This window comes from Myotis nattereri, assembly GCF_964212035.1.
Source record: "Myotis nattereri genome assembly, chromosome: 4".
Classification (NCBI taxonomy): domain Eukaryota; kingdom Metazoa; phylum Chordata; class Mammalia; order Chiroptera; family Vespertilionidae; genus Myotis; species Myotis nattereri.
Window position 1 is genome coordinate 82,552,330 of NC_138079.1, and position 26,281 is coordinate 82,578,610.

Here is a 26,281-nt window from a genome sequence, read left to right on the forward strand (position 1 = left end):
TGGGAGGGGACATGGGAGGAGGAGGGAGGGAAGAGCAGGGAGCACCACAGACCCCAGGTGGGGGTTAGAGGCAGCGATCTGGATGCTGACCGCCCTGTCCCAGCGTCTCAGGAGCGTTTCTTTCTCCGGAAGAACCGCAAGCATTGCTTTAGGCCAGTGATGGCAAACCTTTTGAGCTCGGCATGTCAGCATTTTGAAAAACCCTAACTTAACTCTGGTGCCGTGTCACATATAGAAATTTTTTGATATTTGCAACCATAGTAAAACAAAGATTTATATATTTTTTTAAAATATATTTTATTGATTTTTTTACAGAGAGGAAGGGAGAGAGATAGAGAGTTAGAAACATCGATGAGAGAGAAACATCGATCAGCTGCCTGATCGATGGGGATATGCCCGCAACCCAGGTACATGCCCCTGACCGGAATCAAACCTGGGACCTCTCAGTCCACAGGCCGACGCTCTATCCACTGAGCCAAACCGGTTTCGGTAAAGATTTATATTTTTGATATTTATTTTATATATTTAAATGTCATTTAACAAAGAAAAATTAACCAAAAAAATGAGTTTGTCACCTCTGACACGCGTGTCAGGTTCGCCATCACTGCTTTAGGCCGTGGGACTTGGAGCTGGTCTCCGCTGTTCTGTTCTGTGGTGCGGGATCCTCTCTGTCCTGGAAACTGGAGCCAGGGATTAGAGTTGGACCACCTGGGCAAGCCCTTTGCATTGGACCCTGAGCCCTCTTGTGTCACGGGTGACCCGGGTTCTGGGCACAGCTGATCTGTGTGTCCACAAGGGGGCTTCATTTTCCTGGTTTTCAACGTTTGCTTTCCATAATACTGTACATTCTGTTTTGTTGGGTTTTGTACCAAAAATGAAATGATTTGCTGGTTTCCGGTAAGTACGTGTCATCACTGAAGAGAGCTGGGGGCGGGAGGGACATGGAGGGATTAGGGCAGGGAGATGGGATGACCCGCCGCCTGGACTTCACGGTGGGAGGCTGGTTGTGAACATTCCATGGGCCTCGTGTGGAGCTCAAACTAAGGTCTGGGTTTGAAACCAGGTCTGTTAGATCCTCAAAACGGACGGGATCTGACACTCCCTCCCCCACCCACCCCCCCCTCCCCGCAGCTGCCGGAGACCCTGTCTTCCCAGGGGCCAGGGCCAGCATGGGGCCTCCTCACCGCCCACCCCTCGCCCTCCCAAAATCACACACACACACACATACACACACAGTTCCTCATGCTCGGGCTTCCCTCCAGCACACCCAAAAGCTGCTGCCTGGGCTGCCAGTTTCCACTGTCTCCGCATCGCCCTGGGGAGGGTGCTGTCGCCTCCTGCTGTCTCCCTGCTTCCTCTTCCCCCTCAGTCTGCTCCTGACACAAGCCAGAGGGTCTGTCCCCACTGCATCAGCCCAGCGGGTCCTCACCTACAGCCCTGGCCCCTCCCCCTGCACTCAGGGGATGCCAGGTTCTCACCAGCCCTCCATCTCTACAGGACGTGCCCCTCGACCCCCTTCCATTCAGCCTCTTGCCTGTCCTGCTGCCCCAACATGGGCTGTCCCCTCTGCCCAATGCCCTTCTCCAGGTGTCTGCCGGGCTCTCCTCCATCCATTCAGTTTCCCTCAGTGAGCCTCCCTTTGCCCTTCCCTCGCGGAGCCCCTATGTGGCTTCATTCCCATGTTTTCGTGGTGCCCCTGCCCTCTAATGGCTGCACCTCACGTCTGTCCAAGGATGTTTCCCCCCCGCACCCCCGTCCTCTCCTCCTGGCGGAACACACGCTCCCTCCATAGGACAGGCAGCTGGCTCCCTGCTGCTCTGTGAGCACCCCGGCATCACCTGGGACACGGTGGGTGCTCAGTCAGTGATACAGGCTGAGTTAAGATGCTCAGGCAGAGGCACTAGGTGTAAAGGCCATTGGAAGTGTGGACAAAAGGGGCCACATGCTAACCTGACAAGCTCAGGGAAGGGCCTGCATGGCAGTCTTGGTCTGAAATTAAATTTTAACTAGAAGCAGTTACGGTGGGTAGTTAACGTCCTAGGCTGGTGTTTTCACTGACAAGGTCAACCTTTACCTTAACTGAGCCTATCTGTCTTTTTGCATCTATAACAACATACCCTTGAAATGTCTGGGTAACTTGTAACTTCCCTTATCTGGACCCCTTGGGGCACAGCCTAAGGTGCCTGGGCCCAGGACAAATACCACAAATTCCTTCATTATTATCATGTTAATTGTTCCTGACCCACTTAAGTACATGTCTGTCATTTAACTTTTTTTTTTTAATATATTTTATAGATTTTTTACAGAGGAAGGGAGAGGGATAGAGAGTCACTGCCTCCTGCACACCCCCTACTGGGGATGTGCCTGCAACCAAGGTACATGCCCTTGACTGGATTCGAACCTGGGACCCTTCAGTCCGCAGGCGGATGCTCTATCCACTGAGCCAAACCGGTCAGGGCTCATTTTACTTTTTATCCAATCCCAGGGGTTCCCCCCTCCCCACCGCTTTGCTTTCTCCCACCTCTCTAGTCTATCACCAGTCGATTTCATGTAACCCGCTTACGTCCCTTCCTTTGATTGCAGTCTGTATAGATGTGACATGCCATTCTCCAGAGCATTATCTCAATTCATTAAGGTTCCGCTTCCTAGCATTTGTCGACAGTTTGGCTTAAATAAACTCATAAAATTCTTTACAGGACTCAGTGGTTTTTTACGTTAACATTACACAGACTCACTCGAGCCAAGGGCCAGTGAGCTCTTGGCCCAGTGCGCTTGGGGCAGGGCCATGGGAGCCAGGTGTTCATTTTCTAGCAAGAAGGTGGGACAAAGAATGAAAAAGGAGCAGTGTGTGTTTTCCCTCAACTACTTAAAAGCTGATGATCTCATTCCATTCTTAAAGCTATGAATAGAAACCCTTAGATCCCATGGCCTGTGGGGACTGGCCTCCAGCGGAGCAGCCGCTCATCCCTGTCAGCCGAGCAGTCATAGCAACTGGTTGACCAGTCATTCTGGTCGTTCTACTGTTCGGTCGCTGGGCTTTTATTATATAGGATACTTATTTTATGTTCCACATACAATTGCAGTATCTGTGACATGCATTTGACAACTTGATAGTACATGTTATGTAAAATTTAAAAAAAAAAAACAAATTAGGGATGATAAAACAGGGCAGCAGAATTTGGTCCTCTCATCCCATAAACTTGGAGCTCCTGAGAAAAGTGAATCACTTTAGGGAATACTGAAACAAAGTTCTTTAACATGTAGAATGTAGAACTCTTTCAACCATGACTCTGGTTTTCCTTTGGAATCAAGAAGGAACTCATGGACAGAAAATAGATTAGTGATTGTCAGGGCCTCCAGGAAGGGGCAAGTGGGGAGCAACTGCTTAATAGGTATGGGGGTTTGTTTGAGGTAATAAAAGTTTGGAGGTAGAGAGCAGTGATGATTGCATAATATTGTGTATGTACTTAGTACCACTGAACTGTATACTTCAAAATGGTCAAAATGATAAATGTTATTTTATGTGTATTTTGCCATAATAAATGAAATAAAGAACTCATGAATGCCTCCTAAGCAGCTGTGGAAAACAATTGGTTGCATTCAGTGTACAGAGGAACAGTCATAGAATTCCAACTGCACGACAACTTCAAAGGGAGTCTACCAATCATTGGCATCACAGCCATCCTCTGGGAGTAAGACAATGGGCAGAGCCTAGTCCACAGTGACTTCACAAGCACTCAGCCACCCATACTCCCAGCCCCACCCCCACAACCTTCAAGAATGAAGCACTCAGATACCAACAAGGCATATTTCAAATAGTTTAATTTTAAAAATATTCTATTCAGTGCTAAAATATGTCTTCACTCACTGTTGCCCATTTCCATTTCTTAAACTCTTATGAAACAAAAAATAAAATCACGAAGTTCAATTAAACATGCAGATTTTAAAGAAAGGGAATCTTTCTAGAAAGTCTGAGCTGAAGGAGTACTCTGGGGGATGGGTACTGTGGTCAGACTTCAAATTCTTTCTGGGGTTTTGTGGCATGAATGCTGGGGACTGTGGCAGGAGGCAGAGAATGCTGGAATGAAATGTACGGGTAAGAACAGAAAGCTGCATGTGTGGGGGGGGAATTGTCAGCAGCTAGAGAGCCCATGAGAGGCAGGATGACCTCAGAAATGGGCAGAGGTGCCAGGGCAGCAAGAAATCTATATGGACTTTTTTGCCCTCATGTGGAGAAAAGCCCCTTCCCTCCAAAGTCTCTACCTAGGCATCCTCCAATAACGGCCCACAGGGCACCTGGCCCTAAGGGAAAGTCCAGACATCTACAGTCGCCATCAAATTCAAGTAACTCTTGGCACCCTCTTCTCTAAAGGGTGCCTTCCACATCTCTTTCTTCTTATAGAAGCGCCAGCAGCTCAGTCCAGAGGTTCTGGAGCAGAGACTGCTACCTGGCGGTGACAGATAAACCTTGGGATGGCTGATACTCCAGCCTACTTGGGATACAAAGAGGACATGAGCATCCTCTTCTCAGGAACAAGCAGACATAGGTGCCAGGGAGGGAAGATGATGCGATAACCCCAAGTCCTATGTCAGCCTTCCAGAATAGAAGGCTCCTATGGGCAGGCTCTGGGCCCCAGTGCTTGCCCTTAGCCCAGCAACACAGCACAGTCAGAACCAGAATGCAATAAATAGAGGCAGGGGGCCAGGAGATGAAGGGTGCCAGGATGGTGCTAGCTTTCTGAGGCTGTCTGCGGCGCTGCGGGTTGGTCCACACAGACGCGTTTCAGGGGTGGGGCACCTGAGTCTTCCTCTTCCGTGGCCATCTAGGAGCAGCCAGAACATGGAATTATAGGGCCATCCGTCTGAACCAGAACCTCCTCACCCGTAATTACAACCCAGAAGCCCAATGCCAATCTTCTCGTAGATAACCAAACATTTTCCCCTACCTTATAACTTGGAGACACTAGTTTTCCTTGCTGCTTCCCCACTCTACTATACTATAGCACATTCAACACAATATATGCAATTCACAGCAATGAAGTCCTTCCTTTTTTCTTAGAAACTGGGAAACCCAAAGTGCCTCCTTACCTGTGTCTCCAGTGGAACTGGTTCTTCCTTCGTGAGGGTGGGAGGTTCATCAGCCACTTCTGAGGCAGGCAGGGAGGGCTCTGTAAAAGCAACAAGGTCAGCAGAATGGCAAGGCCTCCTGACGCAGGAGACTCCTGTAGAATCTGCCTTAAAGCTGGGGAAGTTTTCCTAAGGCTATCTAGAGGTGTCATGGTGAAGAGGCAACACTGGCTGAAGAATCAACATACAGTTCTAGCTGGTTTGGCTCACTTGGTAGAGCGTTGGCCTACGGACTGAAGGGTCCCGGGTTCGATTCCAGTCAAGGGCACATGCCTGGGTGGTGGGCTCAATCCTTAGTGGGGGGCATTCAGGAGGCAGCCGATCAATGAGTCTCTCTCATCATTGATGTTTCTTTTTTTTTTTTTTAAACATATTTTTATTGATTTTTTACAGAGAGGAAGGGAGAGAGATAGTCAGAAACATCGATGAGAGAGAAACATCAATCAGCTGCCTCCTGCACATCTCCCACTGGGGATGTGCCCGCAACTCGGGTACATGCCCTTGACCGGAATCGAACCCAGGACCCTTCAGTCCGCAGGCCGACACTCCATCCACTGAGCCAAACCGGTTTCGGCGTCATTGATGTTTCTTATCTCTCTCTCCCTTCCTCTCTGAAATCAATAAAAACATATATTTTTTAAAAAGAATCAACATACATAGAAACAATATTTAAGAAGAAATTCACAGGAGATAATGCAAAGAGAATAAACTCTGAAGTGAGAAGGAATATAATTAGAGATACCCACGCTACCAGTTACTAACTATGTGATCTTTGATAAGCAAAACTTTCTAAGACTCCACTTTTTCATCTGTAAAATGGAGATAATAGCATCTATTTCAAGGATTTGGGAGAGAATTATACCAGGCGTTAAATATTGAAAGTGCCTCACACAGATCCTGGCGCTCACTTGTGTTGTTTTCTTCCTTCATTCTGTAAGGGGAAAATACAACCATTCTCCAGAGTAGCCCAAACTGTTAACAAATAGCTTGAGACTGCCAGACTCTGTGGCATTTTCTCTATCCACTTACTCCAAAGAAGAGAAACATCAACAGCAAGAGGCAAGGCCCCTCCAAGATGCTCGTCCTGACTTACCCTCAAGGATCTCCTGGCCCAGAGTAGGGGGCTGGGAGTCATCTGTGCGGAAGTCAGAGGTGTGTGCTGGGCTCAGGGACTCGCTCTGCTGGGGGCTGGGGCTTGAGTTGGTGCTGCTGTCCACCTTGAGTTGATAGACATCAGACACAGAACTCTGGTTGCTGTTTTCATCTGAAAACCAAACATGACAAAGGCAACAGCTGAGGGTGGTAATTATTCCTCAAGAGTAACTCTGGTGTCTTCTTAGGCAGCCATAGACACACCAGGTACAATGATCACTGATGCAGATGCACTCTGAACCAAAGGCAGAGGTTCATGGGGCTGCTATGCACTGCAAATTATCAACAGAGTCTAAGTTGATTAACTTAAGCATTTCGTATTTCACAACATATTCTAAGCACCAGGTGCAGCTAGAATTTTCAAATTTATGCAACATGTATATTTCAGGAAGATCAGGATACAGTTAATTATTATCCACCATTTATAGCTTAGACCCTGTATTTTCTTATTGTCCAGTGGAAGAGATGGACAGTATGCCTCTCAACCTTTCTCACAACACAAGATACGTAGAAAATGATAAAATCTGTCTGGCATTCTCGGCTCTCTGAAGGAGGAGGATGGTTATGTCTGGAAGTATTCAGCTCAGATCCTTTAGTGGTCTAGGTTCCACCCGAAGCCTCAAGGACCAAAGGAATCCCACCTGGGAAGCTGTCTGAAGGCTTGAAATCACCACCTAAGTTAGAAATAGTTAAAAAACACGGGAGTTGTGTTCATTCCTTCCTCTCCTGGTGGCTTAGTTCAGGCCTAGCCTCCAGCAAAAGCCACCTAACTGCCCTTCCTTCAGTACCATGTACTCCCACTGTACTTCACACCTCTGCCAGCATGATATTTCTAAACCCTTCAATGGTTGCCTGCTGCCAAAACAATAAAATTCAAATCCCAGTGCTTCTCTGGACAGGGAGAAGATGGCCCTATCATAACATACAAAGTCCTTTCTCATCTCCAGTCTCACTCCCTGTTGTTAGTCCACACCAAGCTGGACCCTAAGCAAAGAGCTACTTCCTGCACAGGTGTCTTTCTTATTCTTTCTAGCCTTTCTGGAAAGCCCCTATACAGGCCAACATTGAGCTCAAGCATAATGTCCTCCACATTGCCCAAGCTCTGTTGAGTAAAAATGACCACCTTCTCTTTTATGCTCCTGTAGTGTCCTGTGCACACCTGAGTTTACTATTTTACACACCAGTTTCCTTCCATTATACTCTGTGCAGATAGGCTCTGTGGCTTATTGGTCCTTGAATTTCTTGTGCATAGTACCTCGCATACAGTAGGAGTTCATTAAATGTTTACTGAATGAAAAGGATGAAATGGTGGTCAGACTGAGAAAGGGAAGCCTCATATATGTCTCCTAGAGTTCTACAGTTATTGAATACCCCACACATAACTAAAAAACCTTTTTCTTGTATTCCTTCATATATCACACTGACCCTGGGGTGGGGACAGAGGGTGGGGGGAAAGGTTGGCAGGGGATACCTGCATGCTCCCAGACTAGTTTTGAAGAGAAAATTGTAAGTCCTTTCTAGTCTTTACTTCTACGAAGACCACGATCTTCTATGCTAAAATGGAAGTTGCATTTTATTATAAAAATAAAGCTCTAAAAAAAATAAATAAAAGAAAGAAAAAAAGTAAGAATAAAGCTTTGTCACTTTTGAACTTAGGCGAACACTTTTTTTCTCCAAACATCATTTCCTTAACTAGGGATGAGGGTAACTGCCTGGTTTATATCACAGGCTGATGTCAGGATAAAAATGAGAAACTGAAGTGAAAGTGCTTCACAAACAGTAACTGCCACGTAGGTGTAAGAGGTCACATCATGAATGCGGTCCTGACACAGGCAGGACCTTCACTGAAGATTGATTTAAGAAGCAGACCTTGTGCCAACAGGGGATAGGTAGATGCCCTAGCTTTGGGTGGCCCACTCTCAGGTACTATCATAAAGTATACTGTCTAAAGAAAAGAGCTTCTGATCCAGAAAACCAGGAATTAATGTGGTTTGTCACTTACTAGTTATGTTACTTTATATATGTAACTTCACCTCTCTGAGCCTGTTTCCTTAAATGGAAAATAAGGATACTATCATCTATCTTGCAGGGTTACTGTGAAGTATAAAAGGGAAGATTTATGTATAGTGCCTAGCAAGATACCAGCAAAACAGTAGGCACTGAAATTATACATAGAACTATTCTTATTATTAATGGGTTCATCTAAATTTTCATTTTCCTGCAAGGAAGACATATGGATGCAACTCACCCTGGAATTCAAGAAGGAGAGAGGAATTGGCTGAGGCATCAGAGGGAAAGCCATTAGGTTCCCGGGCTGCTGAACCATTCGATTTTGACTTTTCTTTCTAGAAAAGGAAAAAAAGAGGGATATGACAGAGCCAACCAGGAGACTTGCAGAGATAGAGAAGGGTGCTTTTTGAGACACCACAGAGGTCTGGATTAGGACTGAACAGGAATAATGACAGTGGTTTTGAGAATCCAGGGCCCGAGGCATAATGGAATCCTGGACAAGGTGTTCGCAAGTCTCAGTGTCTGTATCTGTAAAATGGACCCTTCCAGCGCTAATATCATGAATCAAAAGTAAAAGATAGACACATATACTTCTACTAGATTTCCCTGTGGTACTCTTCTGCTTTCTGCCCTGATCAGAATGTTCGATCCAGCCCTTCCTCATGAGGATGGGTGAGAAGCACAAAATATTAATTTCGAAAAAGATTCCTATTTTAGTAGCACAGCAGGAAAAAAAAGTAAGTGAAAGAAGAATGGACCTCTGACTGGAAAAAGGAAGGAGTCATTTATATGTAATGTAAGAAGTTACGGGACAAAGGGGCCCCTGCTAGCTCTATTCCTGACCAAAAAACCCATCCATTCAAAATGTTCACTCTACTTCAATCTTTACCTATAACATCATTCCCTTCAAGCAGGATGTAGGCTACACATGTTAGGGAACCACAGTGGGAAGATGAACTAGCCTGCAACAAACAAGCCCACAGGAAAGGAAACTTGCAAATGACAGCATCCCAACAGCCCAAAGTTTAAATCTGGTAATTTCAAATTCACTAATTCATACTGTTCATCATGTCTCTTTATTATACATGCATTGTACTACTAATACAATTTTTTGTTCATAACTCTTAATCCTATCTCTGCAGTAAATCAACTGTACAATTTATGCATGTCCTTCCCTTCATTTTTTCCTACACAGACATAATTTTAGTGTAATTACACTTGACCATTTTACTACATAAGCTACATAAACATGTTTTTAATAGCTGCATAATATTCCATATACCATAATTCACTTAATAACTTCTCAACTATTAGACATTTAGCTTTAACTTATTTAGGATTGTGTTTATTGCTACTAGAAATAAAACCACAATGCTAAACTTTCATTTTTCCCTGGATTATTTTATTGAGATAAAATTCACACAAAAATATTCCTTCTGGATCAGAAAATATAATCATATTAATTTCCTTGAAATACACTGTACCCCACTACTCTCTGAAAGGGTACTAGTTTCACAGCACCCATGCCAACATTTGGCTTTATCATTTTTTCCTGATCTCTATTTTATCATCATTTTAATGATTCTGTGTTCATGTAAAATACATACTTCACTATAGGGAATTCTGGAAGTACAGAAAAAAAAAACGAAAACCAGAGACAACCTACACATATATTTGTGTGAAAATGGGTCATATAACTTACTTTCCCTTCCTCATTCACTGCATTAAACATTTCTCTATGCAACTGAGTAATCTTCTACATCTTTTTTCATCCTTATTTATTCATTTTTATATATTTTTATTGATTTCAGAGAAGGAGAGATAGAAACATCAATGATGAGAGGGAATCATTGATCAGCTGCCTCCTGCACACCCTACACTGGGGCATATACCCTGACCGGGAATTGAACTGTAACTGCCTGGTTCATAGGTCAAGGCTCAACCGCTGAGCCATGCCGGCCCGGCTACATCTTTTTTATAATGGTTACAAAGATTTACAAAATACAGGTGCACAATAACTTAACTTATTTAATGAATTCTGTACAATAAGTTCTCTTTTTATATACATGTATATGTTTTCATGGATTTTTAGAGAGGAAGGGAAAGGGAGAGAAACATTGATAAGAGAGAAACATCGATTAGGAATTGAACCAGTGACCTCTTGGTTCATGGGTCCATGCTCAACCACTCAACCACACTAGCCAAGCTACATTAAGATCTTTATTTTGCTTGCAATTTGAAACACTATAAACAATGCAGTAATGCTGAACGTTTGGCTTTATCATTAGGTATATTTAAGCATATTTTATACACATATGATTATCTCCTGAGCATAAATTCCTAGAGATAAAACTTGCATATTTAAGGAATAAATATTTAAAACTTTTTACCCCTTCTGTTTTACTGAGTCAGTTATACATGACAAATAAAACTGTAAGATATTTAAAGTGTACATAATGGTGACTTGATATACATATAGGGTGTCCCCCCCCCAAAAAAAAATATACACACACACACTTTGAATAATTATAAAGGCAGTGTTTTTTTAAAAATATATTTTATTGATTTTTTACAGAGAGGAAGGGAGAGAGATAGAGAGTTAGAAACATCAATGAGAGAGAAACATCGATCAGCTGCCTCCTGCACATCTCCTACTGGGGATATGCCCGCAACCCAGGTACATACCCTTGACCGGAATCGAACCTGGGACCTTTCAGTCTGCAGGCCGACGCTCTATCCACTGAGCCAAACCGGTTTCGGCAAGGAAGTGTTTAGTAAAGTAAATTTTACATTCAAAACTGAGCTATCAGCTGTTAAAGTGTGTACACATTTTTTTGGGACACACTGTATATACATTTGTGAAAGGATTTCAACAGTCTAATTAATTAACACATCCAGCACTGAAAGCTCTTATGATCAACTTGACCTGTAAAGTTTGTGCCAATTAACTCTCCCATCAGCAGTGAGTGTCCCACTCCCTGTATCCTTCGTAATTTTTTCTTTACCAATTTGATCATCATTTTCCATTTTTCCTAATCTAACAGGTCTATGCTAGTACCTTAGAAGATGGCACACCACCATGAATCACTAGAGGGCAGATAAACCGATGGACCTCTGGGCCCAGCTCAGAAAGCAACACAAACACTCCAAGAAGCCCTCAAGAGAGACAAAGGGAGCTGAGTCCCAGAGGGAATTTGAATAGGAAAAGACCAGGGACTTAAATGGGAAGAGTTGGGGGTGGGAGTGGGGGTGGAGGGGTTGATTCTAGCAGTAATGGCCTCACAGGTGCCAGGGATGTATGAAGAATAAAGAGTGGCTCCATAGCCCTCCTAACATTTACCTTGGGCTTGGCAATGACAAGGGAGGATGGTTGCTCCTATATTAAGGTAGCACATGGAAGAATGGTACTAGGGAGTTCCCTGGGAGGCAGGGGAAGATGGCAGAGGGAACTCCATCCCTTAAATTCATTTAGAGGAGGGAAACCAGAGTTTAGGCTTATATACTCCCTCAGTTGAACATTATTTTAGCCAAGGCAAAGTAGAGTCCCAAGGGAATAAAAGGTAAGTGTACAGAAAACACTAACCAGATATTGGAGGATAACAAGCACCATGAAAGACAATAAACTGAACAAGCTATACCAGAATGGCAATGGCATAGAATAATTTAAATAAAACACATAGTGAGTCTGCTCACATAGATAAGGATGACACTGAAAAGTTGTTTTGAAGAAGAATCAATACAGGAAATTGGTATAATTGTTCAAAATAAAAAGTAAATGAGTTTGGTAGCAGAAATAGATATAGTTTAAGAAAGGATTAATGAGTAAAAACTGGGTTGAGAAGTGAAAATAGGGAAATGAGGAAAGAATAGCGAGATGAAATAAATGAGAGAAAAGTTCAGAAATAAAGAAGCTAGATGTGGAGAAAACTAGATGGTGGCATAGGTAAACACCGGAGTTTGCTGCCTCGCACAACCACTTCAAAAATACAACAAAAAGACGGAATGGACATCACCCAGAACCACAGGAAGGCTGGCTGAGTGGAAATTCTACAACTAGAAGGAAAGAGAAAAGCATACCGAGACTCAGAGGAGGTGCAGTGCGGAAGTAAAATACTAAGGTACAAAGGTGCACTTGGAGTGGGCTGGCGGCTGAGGGCGAGGTTGTCTTTTTTCAATCGGGAGGGAGTCTCAGGCTCTGAGCTCCAGTTCTGGGCGAGTCTCTGAGGACCCAGACTCATACGGGAGAAGCGGGACTGTCTGGCATCGGTCGGAACTCGAAGGCAGCTTTCTCTCGGAGGTACTTGCAGCAATTGCTGGGACACTGAGAAGCAGGTCCTCTGAAGGCAGGACTGAGAGCAGCCATAACTGCTCACTCTGCCCGCCTTGTTGATCCCGTGGGACCCGCCCCGCCCAAGCCTTGCACAGAGGCGTTTGCTGGATAGCCTCAGGCAGAGGCTAGATTAGCACCTCCCTAGAGATCCAGGACAGAATTTCTCCCACTGTAGACACAGCTGATTCTCACAGCCAATTGGCCTGGAGGTCAATCCCTCCCAGTTTTACCTACAACAATCAAGGCTTAACTACAACCAGACTGTGCACAAAGACCACAGGGGGTGCACCAAGAGTGTCTTCCTTAGGTAATTGGGGAGGCTGAACCACTGGGCCCTAGAGGTCACTTAGCACAGAAAACCACTTTATCAACACAGGGAAGCATAAAAAATGCGGAGACAAAGAAACAGGACACAAATGACAGAAATGGAGGAAAGCAAACTGCTGGGTATAGAGTTCAAAACCACACTTTTAAGGTGTTTCAAGAACTTGCTAGAAGCCGCCGATAAATTTAGTTAAAAACCTCAAAAAGACTGGTGAGACCGCCAATAAATGTAGTGAGATCTTCAAGAAATCTAGTCAGACCCTCGAGGTTATGATAAAGGACCAACTAGAAATTAAGCATACAATGACTGAAATAAAGAATATTACACAGACTCCCAACAGCAGACTAGAGAATCGCAAGAATCAAGTCAATGATTTGAAATACGAAGAAGCAAAAAACACCCAACCGGAAAAGCAAAATGAAAAAAGAATCCAAAAATACCAAGACAGTGTAAGGAGCCTCTGGGACAGCTTCAAGCGTACCAACATCCGAATTATAGGGGTGCCAGAAGAAGAGAGAGAGCAAGATATTGAAAACCTATTTGAAGAAATAATAACAGAAAACTTCCCCTACCTGGTGAAAGAAATAGACTTACAAGTCCAGGAAGCGCAGAGAACCCCAAACAAAAGGAATCCAAAGAGGACCACACCAAGACACATCATCATTAAAATGCCAAGAGCAAAAGACAAAGAGAGAATCTTAAAAGCAGCAAGAGAAAGAAAGTCAGTTACCTACAAGGGGGTACCCATATGACTGTCAGCTGACTTCTCAACAGAAACTTTGCAGGCCAGAAGGGAGTAGCAAGAATATTCAAAGTGATGAATGCCAAGAACCTACAACCAAGATTACTTTATCCAGCAAAGCTATCGTTCAGAATTGAAGGTCACATAAAGAGCTTCACAGATTAAGAAAAAGCTAAAGGACTTCATCACCACCAAACCAGTATTATATGAAATGCTGAAAGGTATCCTTTAAGAAGAGGAAGAAGAAGAAAAAAGGTAAAGATACAAATTATGAACAACAAATACACATCTATCAACATGTGAATCTGAAAATCAAGTGAATAAATAATCTGATGAACAGAATGAACGGGTGATTATAATCGAATCAGGGGCATAGAAAGGGAATGGACTGACTATTCTTGGTGGGGAAAGGGGTGTGGGGGATGCGGGAAGAGACTAGACAAAAATCGCACACCTATGGATGAGGACAGTGGGTGGAAAGTGAGGGCGGAGGGTGGGGTGGGAACTGGGTGGAGGGAAGTTATGGGGGGAAAAAAGAGGAACAAATGTAATAATCTGAACAATAAAGATTTAATAATTTAAAAAAAAAGAAGCTAGATGTGAACATTACAGGATATTCTTATAGAAGTCCTAGAAGATCAGAGAGAGAAGAAATTCTAAAAGTTCCCAGAAATACAAGAGGATAACTACAAAGAATCAAGAATCAGACTGACATCAGATTTCTCACCAGAAGCACAACTGAGTAATAATTTTAAAATGCTGAAATAAAATAATTTGGAACCTAGAATTTCATATAGAGGTCAACTAAACATGAAAGTAAAATAAAGGTATTTTCAGGAATAAAAAGATGTTTTCTTTTTATTCCTAAAAATATCAATTAAACATGAAATGATCAACAAAACATAAAAATAAAATAAAGATATTTTTAGGAATAAAAAGCTATTTTCAGAAAGTTCTACAAAAGCCCTCTGTGAAAAAATTTTGAAGGATGGATTCCAGCAAGAGAAATGAATCTAGGAGAAAATAATAATAAATAGGTGGCCGAAACCGGTTTGGCTCAGTGGATAGAGCGTCGGCCTGCGGACTGAAAGGTCCCAGGTTCGATTCCGGTCAAGGGCATGTACCTGGGTTGCGGGCACATCCCCAGTAGGAGATGTGCAGGAGGCGGCTGATCGATGTTTCTCTCTCATCAATGTTTCTAACTCTCTATCCCTCTCCCTTCCTCTCTGTAAAAAAAAAAAAAAAAAAAAAAAAAAAAAAAAAAAAAAAAAAAAAAAAATCAATAAAATATATCAAAAAAAATAATAATAATAATAATAATAAATAGGTGGCAAAAACCCTGGCTGGTTTGGCTCCATGGATAGAGCATTGGCCTGCGGACTGGAGGGTCCCGGGTTCGATTCCATTCAAGGGCACATGCTCAGGTTGCAGGCTCAATCCCCGAGGTAGGGAGGCGTGCAAGAGGCAGCCAATCAATGATTTTCTCTCATCACTGATGTTTCTATCTCGCTCTCCCTTCCTCTCTGAAATCAATAAAAATAAAAATAGGTGGCAAAGGGTTAGTAAATAATTAGTAATGTTAACTTTGGCTAATTAAGCAATGACTAAAATAAGAAATATCTGCAAAAACTGAAATATGTGAACTGAATAGCCTATATAATAAAAGCTTAATATGCAAATCAACCGAACAGCTGAACAACCGGTCGCTATGATGTGCACTGACCACCTGGGGGCAGATGCTCAACACAGGAGCTGCTCCTGCATTGAGTGTCTGCCCCCTACCCCCTGACAGGGAGGCGACAGGCGGTGGCAGTGATCGGGGCGCGGGACTGGCCAGTGGGCAGCGCCAGGCCATCAGCCAAGGTGGGTGCCAGCGGGGGTACCCCGATCGCCCTGCCTGCCAGTCGCCCCACCGATTGGCTCTGATCGCCGGCCAGGCCTAGGGACCCTACCCTATATGGGAACAGCCTCTTAGATTTAAAAATTAAAACCTGGCAAGGCTACTTTAACACTGAAAAAAACAGGATGATGCAGCGATGACATGCATGCACTCTGGCTTGCACATTTTGTGGTCAGCCCTGATTCTGACACTTATAACTGTGTGACAAAGCCAATTACTGAACTTCTCTCTCCTTCAGTTTTTCCACCCATAAGATGGGGGAAATGGTACTACTGCCGCAGAAGGATCATGTTATGTACTACTTTTTATAATCAGGGCAAAAAATGTAGCTGCCCATACAACAGCAGGATGCCTTTCACCTGTATGAAAAGTATGGTCATTGGTGCATGCAGCATCCTGGATTTCAAGAGGGATGTCCAACGCGGGGATCAGGCCTAAACAAGCAGTCAGACATCCCCCGAGGGCACAGGCTGGGCTGAGGGACACCCCCCACCCCTGCAAGAATTTCGTGCACCGGGCCTTTAGTATAATCTAAAATTCCAGTCAAAACTAAGGACAAGGGCCCAGCCAGTATGCCTCAGTAGTTGAGCATCAGCCCATGAATCACGAGGTCACAGTTGATTCCTGGTCAGGGCACATGCCCAGCTTTCAGGCTCCATCCGATCCCCTGGTAGGGGGCATGCAGGAAGCAGCCAATTGATATTTCTATCTCTCTCTCTCCCTCTCCCTTTCTCTCTAAAATCAATAAAAATATATTTAGAAAAAAAGAATTAAAAAATATTTCCTTAGAAAAGGTATTTATATATTTAAAAAAACAACTAAGGACAAGGTAAGGATAGAAGTGAGGGAGAGGCAGAGACCATAGGTGGGGAAAATGTTGTGGGTATTACCAGGTTCAGAGGGAAAATACAGATTCTGATACACTTTACAGGGAAACATAGTAAGTCTTAAGTTAGAGGTAGCCAATAGAAAAAAGAACTTAAAATCACCAGAAGAAAATTTAGTCACCAGAAGGTAAAGAGAGGAGGAAAAAAGCAAGTGTATTATGGCAGAAATCCTCGTCCATATTAATAGAACTTTTTTGTTGTTGTTAATCCCACCTGAGGATATTTTTTTCCATTGCTTTTTTTTTTTAGAGAGAAAAGTGGGAGGGAGGAAGGAAGGGGGAGAGGGAGAGACAGAGAGAGAGGGACATAGACTAGTTGCCTCCTGCACACACCCTGACTGGGACTGAGAACCAAACATGCAACTCAGGTATGTGCCCTTGACCATACCTGGGGGAGAGGGGTGAGGGTGGACGACGACCATGCTCCAACCACTGAGCAACACCAGCCAGGGCATATTAATAGAATTTTTAGGTGGTCATATTTTCTCAGTCTTCCCAGGCACTAGATGTACCACAAGCTATTATGAACACTTATAGTATATCCTGGGGCAACTTCAAGGAAACTACTTAAACTCCCGAAAATACCATTTGCCATCTTTCTACTCCTCCTGCTGCCTGGTACCTGAATGTGCTGAGTGAATGGCTAAAGCTTAACCTTGGAATACAAGGTCAAAAATGGAGCAGAGAAATGGGGAACTGTTTAATGGGTATGAAGTTTTAGTTTTACAAGGTGAAAAGTTCTGGAGATTGGTTGTAAAACAAGGTAAATATATGTAACGCTACTGTACTGAACTAAACACAAAAAAAATGATAATATGGTAAATTTTATGGTGTGTGTATTTTACTACAATTAATTAAAAAGAGTAAAATGAATAGTGTCACTACTCTCTAAAATTATTATTATTATTAAGCCTCACCAAAGAATATGTTTCCCTTGCTTTTCTTAGAGAGAGAAGAAGGGAGAGATGGAGAGAGGCAGAGAGAAAGAGAGAGAGAGAGAGAGAGAGAGAGAAATATCATTCATACACGCCCAGGTTGGAGATCAAACCTGAAACCTAGGTATGTGTCCTGACTGGGAATCAAACCCACAACCTTTTGGTGCACTGAACCAACACTCCAACCAACTAAGCCACCCAGCCAGGACTCTAAAATAATTTTTTAAAATATATTTTTATTGATTTCAGAGAAGAAGGGAGAGGGAGAGAGAGATAGAAACATCAATGATGAGAGAGAATCATTGATTGGCTGCCTCCTGCACGCCCCCCTACTGGGGACCAAGTGCACAACCCGGGCATATGCCCTTGACCGGAATCGAAACTGGGACCCTTCAGTCTGTAGGCTGATGCTCCATCCACTGAGCCAAACCAGCTAGGGCTAAAATGATTTTTTTAAAATATATTTTTATTAATTTCAGAGAGGAAGAAAGAGGGAGAGAGAGAAAAACATCCACAATGAGAGAATCATTGATCGGCTGCCTCCTGCAAGTCCCCCACTGGGGGATCAAGCCCACAACCCAGGCATGTGCCCTTGACCGGAATCGAACCTGGGACCTTTCAGTTCGTAGGCCGACACTCTATCCACTGAGCCAAACCAGTTACGGCTAAAATGATTTTTTAAAGAAACTAAAAGATTAGAAGAAGCTAGGTCCTTAGGGACTCTTGGATCAGAACCACCACACTAGTTCTGAAGTTTCTCTTTGAAAAGAGATTTCTTAAGACATTCAAGAAAAATCTTAATTGTGTTGTCTATGTTAAAATTAAAAAGTTTTTTTTTTTTACTCAGGCAGCATAAAGACAGTGCAAAGACAAGCCATGGAATGGGAAATGGTATGGGTAGTATATAATTTAAAGAATTTGTGACCAGAACACAGACAATTACAAGTCATAAGAAAAAGACCAGAGGCAAATACACTTAAATATGCACTTCCTAAAAGAGGAAACCCAAAAGGCTAATAAACATAGTTAAGATGCTCAGTGTCATTAGTAATGACACAATTTGTCATCAAATTAAAACCAAGATGAGATAACTTTACATATAAATCTAACAATACTGGTTTTTTTTGTTTTTTTAAAAAATATATTTTATTGATTTTTTACAGAGAGGAAGGGAGAGGGATAGAGAGTTACAAACATTGATGAGAGAGAAACATGGATCAGCTGCCTCCTACACACCCCCTACTGGGGATGTGCCCGCAACCAAGGTACATGCCCTTGACCGGAATTGAACCCGGGACCTTTTAGTCCATAGGCCGATGCTCTATCCACTGAGCCAATAGAAATAGAGGTAGCCACAAGAGGTAGCCAATGGAAAGCAGAGGTAGCCAATAGAAGGCTAGGGCTGACCTGGGTTGTTTTGACAAGAGTATCAGCTTTATACAGACAGTCCTCGGGTTACGTCGAACTCGACATATGTCGTTTCGTGGTTATGTTGCCATCTCCCATTTATTTATAAAAAAAAAAAAAGTTCTGTCATTTCTACATATGTACATATGTGCTTTATGTTTTTCATTATTTATTTACCAGAAGTAAAGGTCAAGAATTGTTACCTTTCTTTTAAATTTTTTTTACTGTTTCACTTCATTACTGCTGTGTATGTGCTCCACGTGAGTGACATAGGTGCTTTTGCTCCGACTTACGGCGAAAATCACATTATGTCATGCCATAGGAACGGATGTCTGACATAACAAGAGGACCTACTGTATTTATTCATTACTAGAGAACTGGTGCACGAATTCGTGCATGGGTGGGGTCTGGCCAGGGGAAGGGGCTGCAGGAGGTTGGCCAGCCAACCCGCCCTCGATCGGGCTGGTTGGCTAGCCACAGTGCATGTCATAGCAACGGGTCGTTCCAGTCGTTCCAGTCGCTTAGCTTTTATCTATATATATAAAAGCCCAGCAACCGACTGGTGGAATGACCGGTTGACCAGTCACTATGACACGCACTGATCACCAGGGGGCAGATGCTCAATGCAAGAGCTGCCCCCTGGTGGTCAGTGCACTCCCACAGGGGGAGCGCCACTCAGCTGACTGGGATGAGCGGCGCTCCCACAGCAGGCTAATCCCCGCAGTCCACGCCCACCCCCCCCCCCCCCACACACACACAGTGCACGAATCTGTGCACCAAGCCTTAGTACAGTGATGGCGAACCTGACAACGCGTGTCAGAGGTGACACGTGAACTCATTTTTTTGGTTGATTTTTCTTTATTAAATGGCATTTAAATATATAAAATAAATATCAAAAATATAAGTCTTTGTTTTACTAAGGTTGCAAATATCAAAAAATTTCTATGTGACACGGCACCAGAGTTAAGTTAGGGTTTTTCAAAATGCTGACATGCCAAGCTCTAAAGGTTCACCATGACTGCTCTAGTATATATAGAATATTGTGCATTTATGATTCACTTACTTTTTTTTAATATATTTTATCGATTTTTTACAGAGAGGAAGGGAGAGGGATAGATAGTTAGAAACATCGATGAGAGAGAAACATCGATCAGCTGCCTCCTGCACACTCCCTACTGGGGATGTGCCCGCAACCAAGGTACATGCCCTTGACCGGAATCAAACCTGGGACCCTTGAGTCCACAGGCTGATGCTCTATCCACTGAGCCAAACCGGTTAAGGCTGTTTCACTTACTTTTATGTCTGTTTTAGATTTGAGATTTTTCAAAAACAATTAGGGGAAAAGAGTTGGAGACAATCTGGGTGTTTTATTACCCAGGAAATGTGTACATGAATGTGAACACTATATAAAAGAATACAGTACAAGGGTCAAAGGTAGTAACTGTATTTACAATTATAGAAACATGGAGAGTTCTCAAAAACAAGGCTGAACAAAGAAGAATGGAGGTTTATAGCCCAATGCTACATTTAGATGTAAACATTTAAAAACACCAACATGAAACAATGCTATGTGTTTTTCAAGAATACACAGATGTCCAGATAAACCCATGGAAGAGGAATTAGAAAGGCATATATACATATAAAACATATAAAAATACACTGCAGTGAATAGCTAACTCGATAAAAACAGGAGTCAGCAACCTTTTTCTTAAAGGGCCAGATAATAAATATTTTAGACTTTGCAGACCATTAGGTCTTATGGCAACTATTCAACTCTACCATTATAACTCAAAAGCAGAAGGAAACCAATGGGCATAGCTGAATTCCAATAAGGCTACACTGACACTCACAGCAGGATGGGCTATAGTTCACCAAGCCCTGGAAAGGGGGAATGGGTTAAGGAAAGGGAATAAATGGAAAATATAAAGGGAGGCTCTGTGTGGGCCAATGACAGAGGATGTCTTTACATATTTCCAACTCAATTCTGGGGAAATAAACTCCTTTATCATTAAGAGGTAATCAAAGAAAGAAAACAGTACCTTTTTTTGTTGGGATTTTCTTCCACACTTACCTCCTTGTTGTCGGTCACAGGAACCCACTTAAATATCCTAAGTGATGTGTCACCCACAGTAACCCATTTTTTCTCCCTAAAAGAAAAAATACTTCTTAGGACTGATAAAACAATAAAATAGATTTTCTGTTCATAACTTGGGCTTTCCTACTTCTCAGCAAATCATTCCTTCAATCTTTAATGCTTTCTAACTTCCTTTCCGTCAAATTACCTTAACTTTCAGTGCAAAATCATCCCTTTCAGAAAAACTTCTGTCAAATTCCTTTGGCTCTGAACTCTCTACTTGTCATTTTTCCTCATGTACAGAATACCAAAGCCTTTTTCCCCCTAACATACTAACCAATATAGAGTACCAGCAGATTTCCAAACTCAGGTATCTATCTAGCATCTTTTTCTTTTCAAAAAATAATTCAATTTCACAGATACTTATAAGGCCCTCCAGGATATAAAGGATGTATAAAATATAGTTCCTACCTGGGGAGCTCATAGGAGTGAAAAAGATAAGGAAAAGACTGAAGGTGGCAAGGATGAGAAGGCTGAAAGACAGAGTAAGACTAGGATATCCCATGGATCGGAGAACTTCGATGACTCCTGTGGAACTCTGGGTTGAAACACAAACTTCATTTAAAAATAATCACAGGCCAGGATGCTTCCAGCTAACAGAATAAAGCCTTACACTGGTTTCTGGAAGAGGTGAAGGCCAAGCCATGGAAGAACTGCTTTAAGGTTTTATTTTCCAGAAAAAGTAACTTTTGAGATAAGCCTTAAACATATGAGAAGCTTAATCTTTTCCCAGGCACATACCTAGAGAAAGGCAAGTGACATTCTTGAAAATGGCAGAAAATTGTGGACAAGCGGGGGGTGGGGGTGAGGGTGGGGGAGTAAGGGGTGTGTGTATGCTGAAATTACTTCTGAAAGTTTCAAGTCCACATCTGATAACATAAAAAAAGCAAAAACTGTTGTTACTTTTGCTATTGAGGATGTTATTCAGCAAATAACATCACAGGAACATAAAAAAGAGACTGTGATATAACAGAAAGAAAGAATTAAAGACTTAGAATATTGGAAGTTAATTCCTGGACAAGACACTCCATTTCCTCATTTATTTAACAAATATTTAATATACAAGACCTTGTGCTAGGCCCTAGGCACAAAAGGAACAATATGCATAGTCCCTACCCTCACAGAGCCTGCACTCCAGTTAGAAACAGACATCAAACAACTCATTTCATTATCAGTCACTTAATCATTAGGTTAACCATATCAAATTGCCACTTTTGTAGGTTAAAAATCAAATATAGGAAATGTCTTATGGTTTAATCCAATACAATTGTGGAAAGTTTTATGAGGGGGATCTGATCTAGATTGGGGTCTTGAAAGGTGTCCTTGAGGAACCAACTTTTGAGCTGAGCTAGGAGTTAACTAGGCAAAGGGGATGTAAGCCTGAGGAAGGATGCCGGGCAGCTGGAATAGTAGTGCGGCTCTAATTGAAAGATGGCCAGCATCTGGAAAAAGAGGGCAGTTTGAGCCCGGCAGGTGAGGCAGGCAGGACCAGGTTTGGTCTCATAAGCAAGAAGAGGTCACTGAAGCATTATTTTCTTAGCAGGGGAGTACTCTGATGAGATCTGCACTTGAGAAAAATATTATCACGCTGAGTGAAATGTGAGCAATGGACCAAGGACTGAGCAAGCTGAAACAGGGAGATCACAGGGAGGCTGGGGGAGAGAGGATGTCAGCTGGCTTAGGCTACTAGTGGGGGCAGAGAATGCCGGAAGAGAAAGAAAGGTGTGGCAACTCTTAGATTTCACACACAAAAACCCAGAATTACATTTGGAGGGGAAAAATCATGATTGATTAACCAATGTTTATAATGGGTCCCAACTATACCCGAAGCCTTTGGATATAGAAGAATAAGGAACTTGATCTTGCGGGGAAATGAGCAAACACGAGGTAAGAAGCCCCTAAAAGGGGTGGAGAGTGAAAGACAGGAGGGCTTTGGTAAGGCTTCCTGGAGGGAGTTAACACCTACCAGGGCTTTAAAGTTATTAATAATCATCAACTAGAGAAAAGCACTCAAGAAGGTGACATAAATCAGAGAAAGATAAGTGTCACATGATACTCATATGTGGAATCTAATGAACCAAATAAACTGATGGGGGGGGGGGGGGGAAACTATGTCCCAGAGATACAGAAGCATGAACAGACTGTTGAACCTCAAAGGGAAGGCAGCAGAGGGTGAGTGGGAAGAGATCAACCAATGAACTTGTGTGCATAACCCGTGGACACAGACAATGGGGTGGCGAGGGCCTGGGAAAGGACGGGAGCGGGCTGGAAGAGGTTAAGGCGGGTAAGGAGGACCTATGTAATACTTTCAAAATATTTTTTTAAAAGTTGGCACAAGCAGTTGGCTGTGAAACTTTAATGTGGTAATACATCGGCGTTCTTGATACAAAATAGGCAGTCAACCAGCATCTGCAAAGAACAGTACATGAGCCGTTTCTAAACGAGGAGCAGGTCTCGACTCCTCTACCCACAGCTCCCAGGGCACTGAGAGAAAATGCCTACACAGTTCAGAGTGCGTCTGGTATTAGGGGAGAGAGTTTTGATTTCCACACCAAGTTTGCTCCCGTGCTAGGTAGGTACCAAGTACCTCTCACCAAACTTAGAGTGCTCAGTCTGGCGGACGGGATACTCAGATTGTTGGTTAACATATGGGACAGTTCACAAAGCAAAAGCCTACAGACGCGGGCATCCGCGGAGTCAAAACCGCACCAGGATTGGTGAGAGGAGCAACATCTTCCAGACCAAAGCGACCGGAAGCCGGCATCTCCTCTGGCGACACACCGCCTACTGACAGGTAGGTGTGGCCACGAGCCGGTCGAGCCGCTAATTGGACAGGGCTGGCGCGCCCTCTGAACTCACGCCGACGCGAGCGGCACTCTCCTCCCGCCTTCTCCGGCTCCCCCCTTCCCCCCACTCCAGCGCCAGTCGGTGGACTCACACCCCGCCTGCCGGTCTGGTGCTCCTCTGGGCCTGGACCGGCGAACCCCGCCAGCACCCTCGGCCCCGGCCTCGGCCCCTCACCATTTCCGCACTTTCTCGATGGCAGCCATCACCTTCTTGATGTCGTCCTTGGCCCGGCTGCGGGTCTCGGCCCTGACTGACCTGCCCGACATGGCGGCGGCGGGGGTGGCGAGAGCCGGGGCACTGCTCCCAAGACGCGGGGAATCGCGCGCTTCACGCGCCGCCACCCGCCCGCCGCAGCAGCGTCACCGCGGCCGTCGCCCCCTCCGTGCGCGCGTGCGCGGGGAAGCGCGCGCACTCGCCCGCCCCTTGGGGCTGCAAGCCTCAGCGCGCCTGCGCACCCCGCTGCTGGCGGCCAGGACCCCTGGGTGCCCCGGAAGACCCCTCAGCCGGGACGGAAGTGCGCGGTGAGCGGGCAACATGTGCCGCGGGCAGCAGGTGCCCTGGACAGGGCGAGGTGCGAGGCGCTGCCAGTGGAATCTCTGGGACTTTCCCAGAGGATTTGGAAGTCGGCGTCTCGTTCTCAAGCCACGGTTGCTGCCATTACCTGTTTTGTGGACTTGACCTTACGGGGACTGCGGTTCTGCATCATCCTTTCCTGCTGCCCTTCCTGTCTGGCACCCCAGATAAGCCGCTGTACTCAAGCCACAGAATTTCACACCTTTCTTCAGTATGCCTTACAACCTTGTACACACGTTCCACACTGGTCAACTGACCACTTTGGTACTCGTCCAACATCTCATTGAACTCAGAGAAGCCTTGACCTGACATCCTGGGGTTCCACTTGTTCATACTTATTAGCACTCTACTCATTGTCTTTAATTCAGCAATAATTCATTAAATGATGCCTGCATTGTACAAGGCTCTGTGCGAAGTGCTGCAGTCAAAATCTGGGTTTTTGCTTTCAAAGAGCTTTCAGTTTAGTGGTACATACAGATCAGAAAACAGGCTTTAAAAAGGCGTTTTATAAATGCTAGGCTAAGGGAAGTACAAGGTACTATGACAATCCTAATATAATTGAGAGGTGTCCAGAAGCTTTTGGGGGGGAAATGACCTTGAAGCTGACTTCTGCAAATAGGGTAGATGCAATTGCTCAGAGGCAAACTGTGTTCACAAACATTGTAGATGCTCAATAAATGTTTGGATGAATGCTGAATATGCAGTGCAGCTCCAGTGAGACAGGCATTTATTGATGCTTGCAGTATGCAAGCAGAGTCCTGTAGCAGCTGTTCAGGAGACAAAGGAAGCAGGTGACAGTTTGCATAGGTTGGTAGCATCTACTTCTCTCACCTCTAAAGAAACTTCCTCCTATGTGCCCCAGAGAAATGCCTAGCTAACCCTGAACTTGACACAGCCTCTGACTATGACTGTTCAGCCTTTCATGATTGACCAACATCATGGCTTGATAAGCAAATGTCTTGCTGATGAGAGGCCTAGGAATAGTGTCTGCCTGACTGAGGAGTGGAATTGCTGAACCATGTGCAGGGAAGGGATGATTCTAGAAATAACGGGATAGCCCAGCAGGTGTGACTCAGTGGCTGAGCATTGACCTATGAACCAGGAGGTCACAGTTCGATTCCTTAGGTCAGGGTACATGCCCGGTGGTGGGCTTGATCCCCAGTAGGGGTCATGCAGGAGAGAGCCGATCAATGATTCTAATCATTGATGTTTCTCTCCCCCTCTCTGAAATCAATAAAAAATATATACAGTATTTTAAAAATTAGCTACACCCAGAGCCATTGTCTCCCCATGTAGTGATTCTAGGGAGTCAGCTGATGGAATCAATGACAAACATCTAGGATCAATGACAAACATCTAGAGTCCATTGTGAGCCCAGTCAGCGTGGCTCAGTGGTTGAGCTAACTATGAATCAGGTCATGGTTCCATTCCCGGTCAGGGCACAATCCCCGTAGGGGGCATGCAGGAGGCAGTCAACCAATGATTCTCTCTCATCACTAATGTTTCTGTATCTCCCTCTCCTTTCTGAAATCAATAAAAATACACTTAAAAAAACGTCCATTGTGATGTTGCACAGTCCTACAATTAGATGAAGCTCTGTGTTGAGTCCTAGAACGTATGTAGAGATGATCAGTTTAACCTAGGACTGCCTCTCAAAACCCTCCTGCAGTTCTCCATGTTCTTGTATGGAATGAGCAAGTCTTTAGGGAGTCAGCTGTGGCAGAAAGGTGTCATTAAGGAAGAAAAAAAGAGTAAAGGAGAGGGTGAGGGGTTAAAACAGGATATTCAATAGAAAATTTGATTTTTTACAAAAACAAAAAACCCTGCTACTTAATTAGTATAATTTATAAGCCGGTAGGTTTGAAATGTTTAAGCACGAAAAAGCTGAGTTCACTTGCTGTAGTGATAGCATC

At 43.9% G+C, this 26,281-nt stretch overlaps 1 protein-coding gene across 3 annotated transcripts; it reads right to left on the bottom strand.

Moving 5' to 3' along the window:
• Positions 1-311: 311 nt before the first annotated feature.
• BCL7B (BAF chromatin remodeling complex subunit BCL7B) lies at positions 312-24,213 on the bottom strand. 3 transcript variants are annotated; one of them, XM_081090435.1, is made up of 6 exons: positions 23,970-24,183; positions 20,886-20,961; positions 8,528-8,624; positions 6,221-6,391; positions 5,089-5,168; positions 312-924 (listed from the first exon to the last, which is right to left on the bottom strand). In XM_081090435.1, the coding sequence occupies exons 1-6, from the start codon at positions 24,059-24,061 to the stop codon at positions 694-696; spliced, it is 747 nt and encodes a 248-aa protein (XP_080946561.1). In that variant the 5' UTR covers positions 24,062-24,183; the 3' UTR covers positions 312-693. The 3 variants fall into 3 exon arrangements, with proteins under 3 accessions (XP_080946561.1, XP_080946562.1, XP_080946563.1); XM_081090436.1 differs by lacking the exon at positions 312-924 and adding an exon at positions 3,806-4,823 and having other exon boundaries at positions 23,970-24,213; XM_081090437.1 differs by lacking the exon at positions 312-924 and adding an exon at positions 3,806-4,823 and having other exon boundaries at positions 23,887-24,172.
• Positions 24,214-26,281: the final 2,068 nt, after the last annotated feature.

What these genes read in the sequence shown, in the direction of transcription:
- BCL7B (XM_081090435.1), bottom strand. Translation starts at nt 24,061, where the DNA reads ATGTCGGGCAGGTCAGTCAGGGCCGAGACCCGCAGCCGGGCCAAGGAC. An exon ending in ATCGAGAAAGTGCGGAAATG is followed by an intron (nt 20,962 to 23,969) that starts GTGAGGGGCCGA and finishes TTTTTCTTTTAG; the next exon opens with GGAGAAAAAATGGGTTACTG. An exon ending in CTGTGACCGACAACAAGGAG is followed by an intron (nt 8,625 to 20,885) that starts GTAAGTGTGGAA and finishes TTCCTTTTCTAG; the next exon opens with AAAGAAAAGTCAAAATCGAA.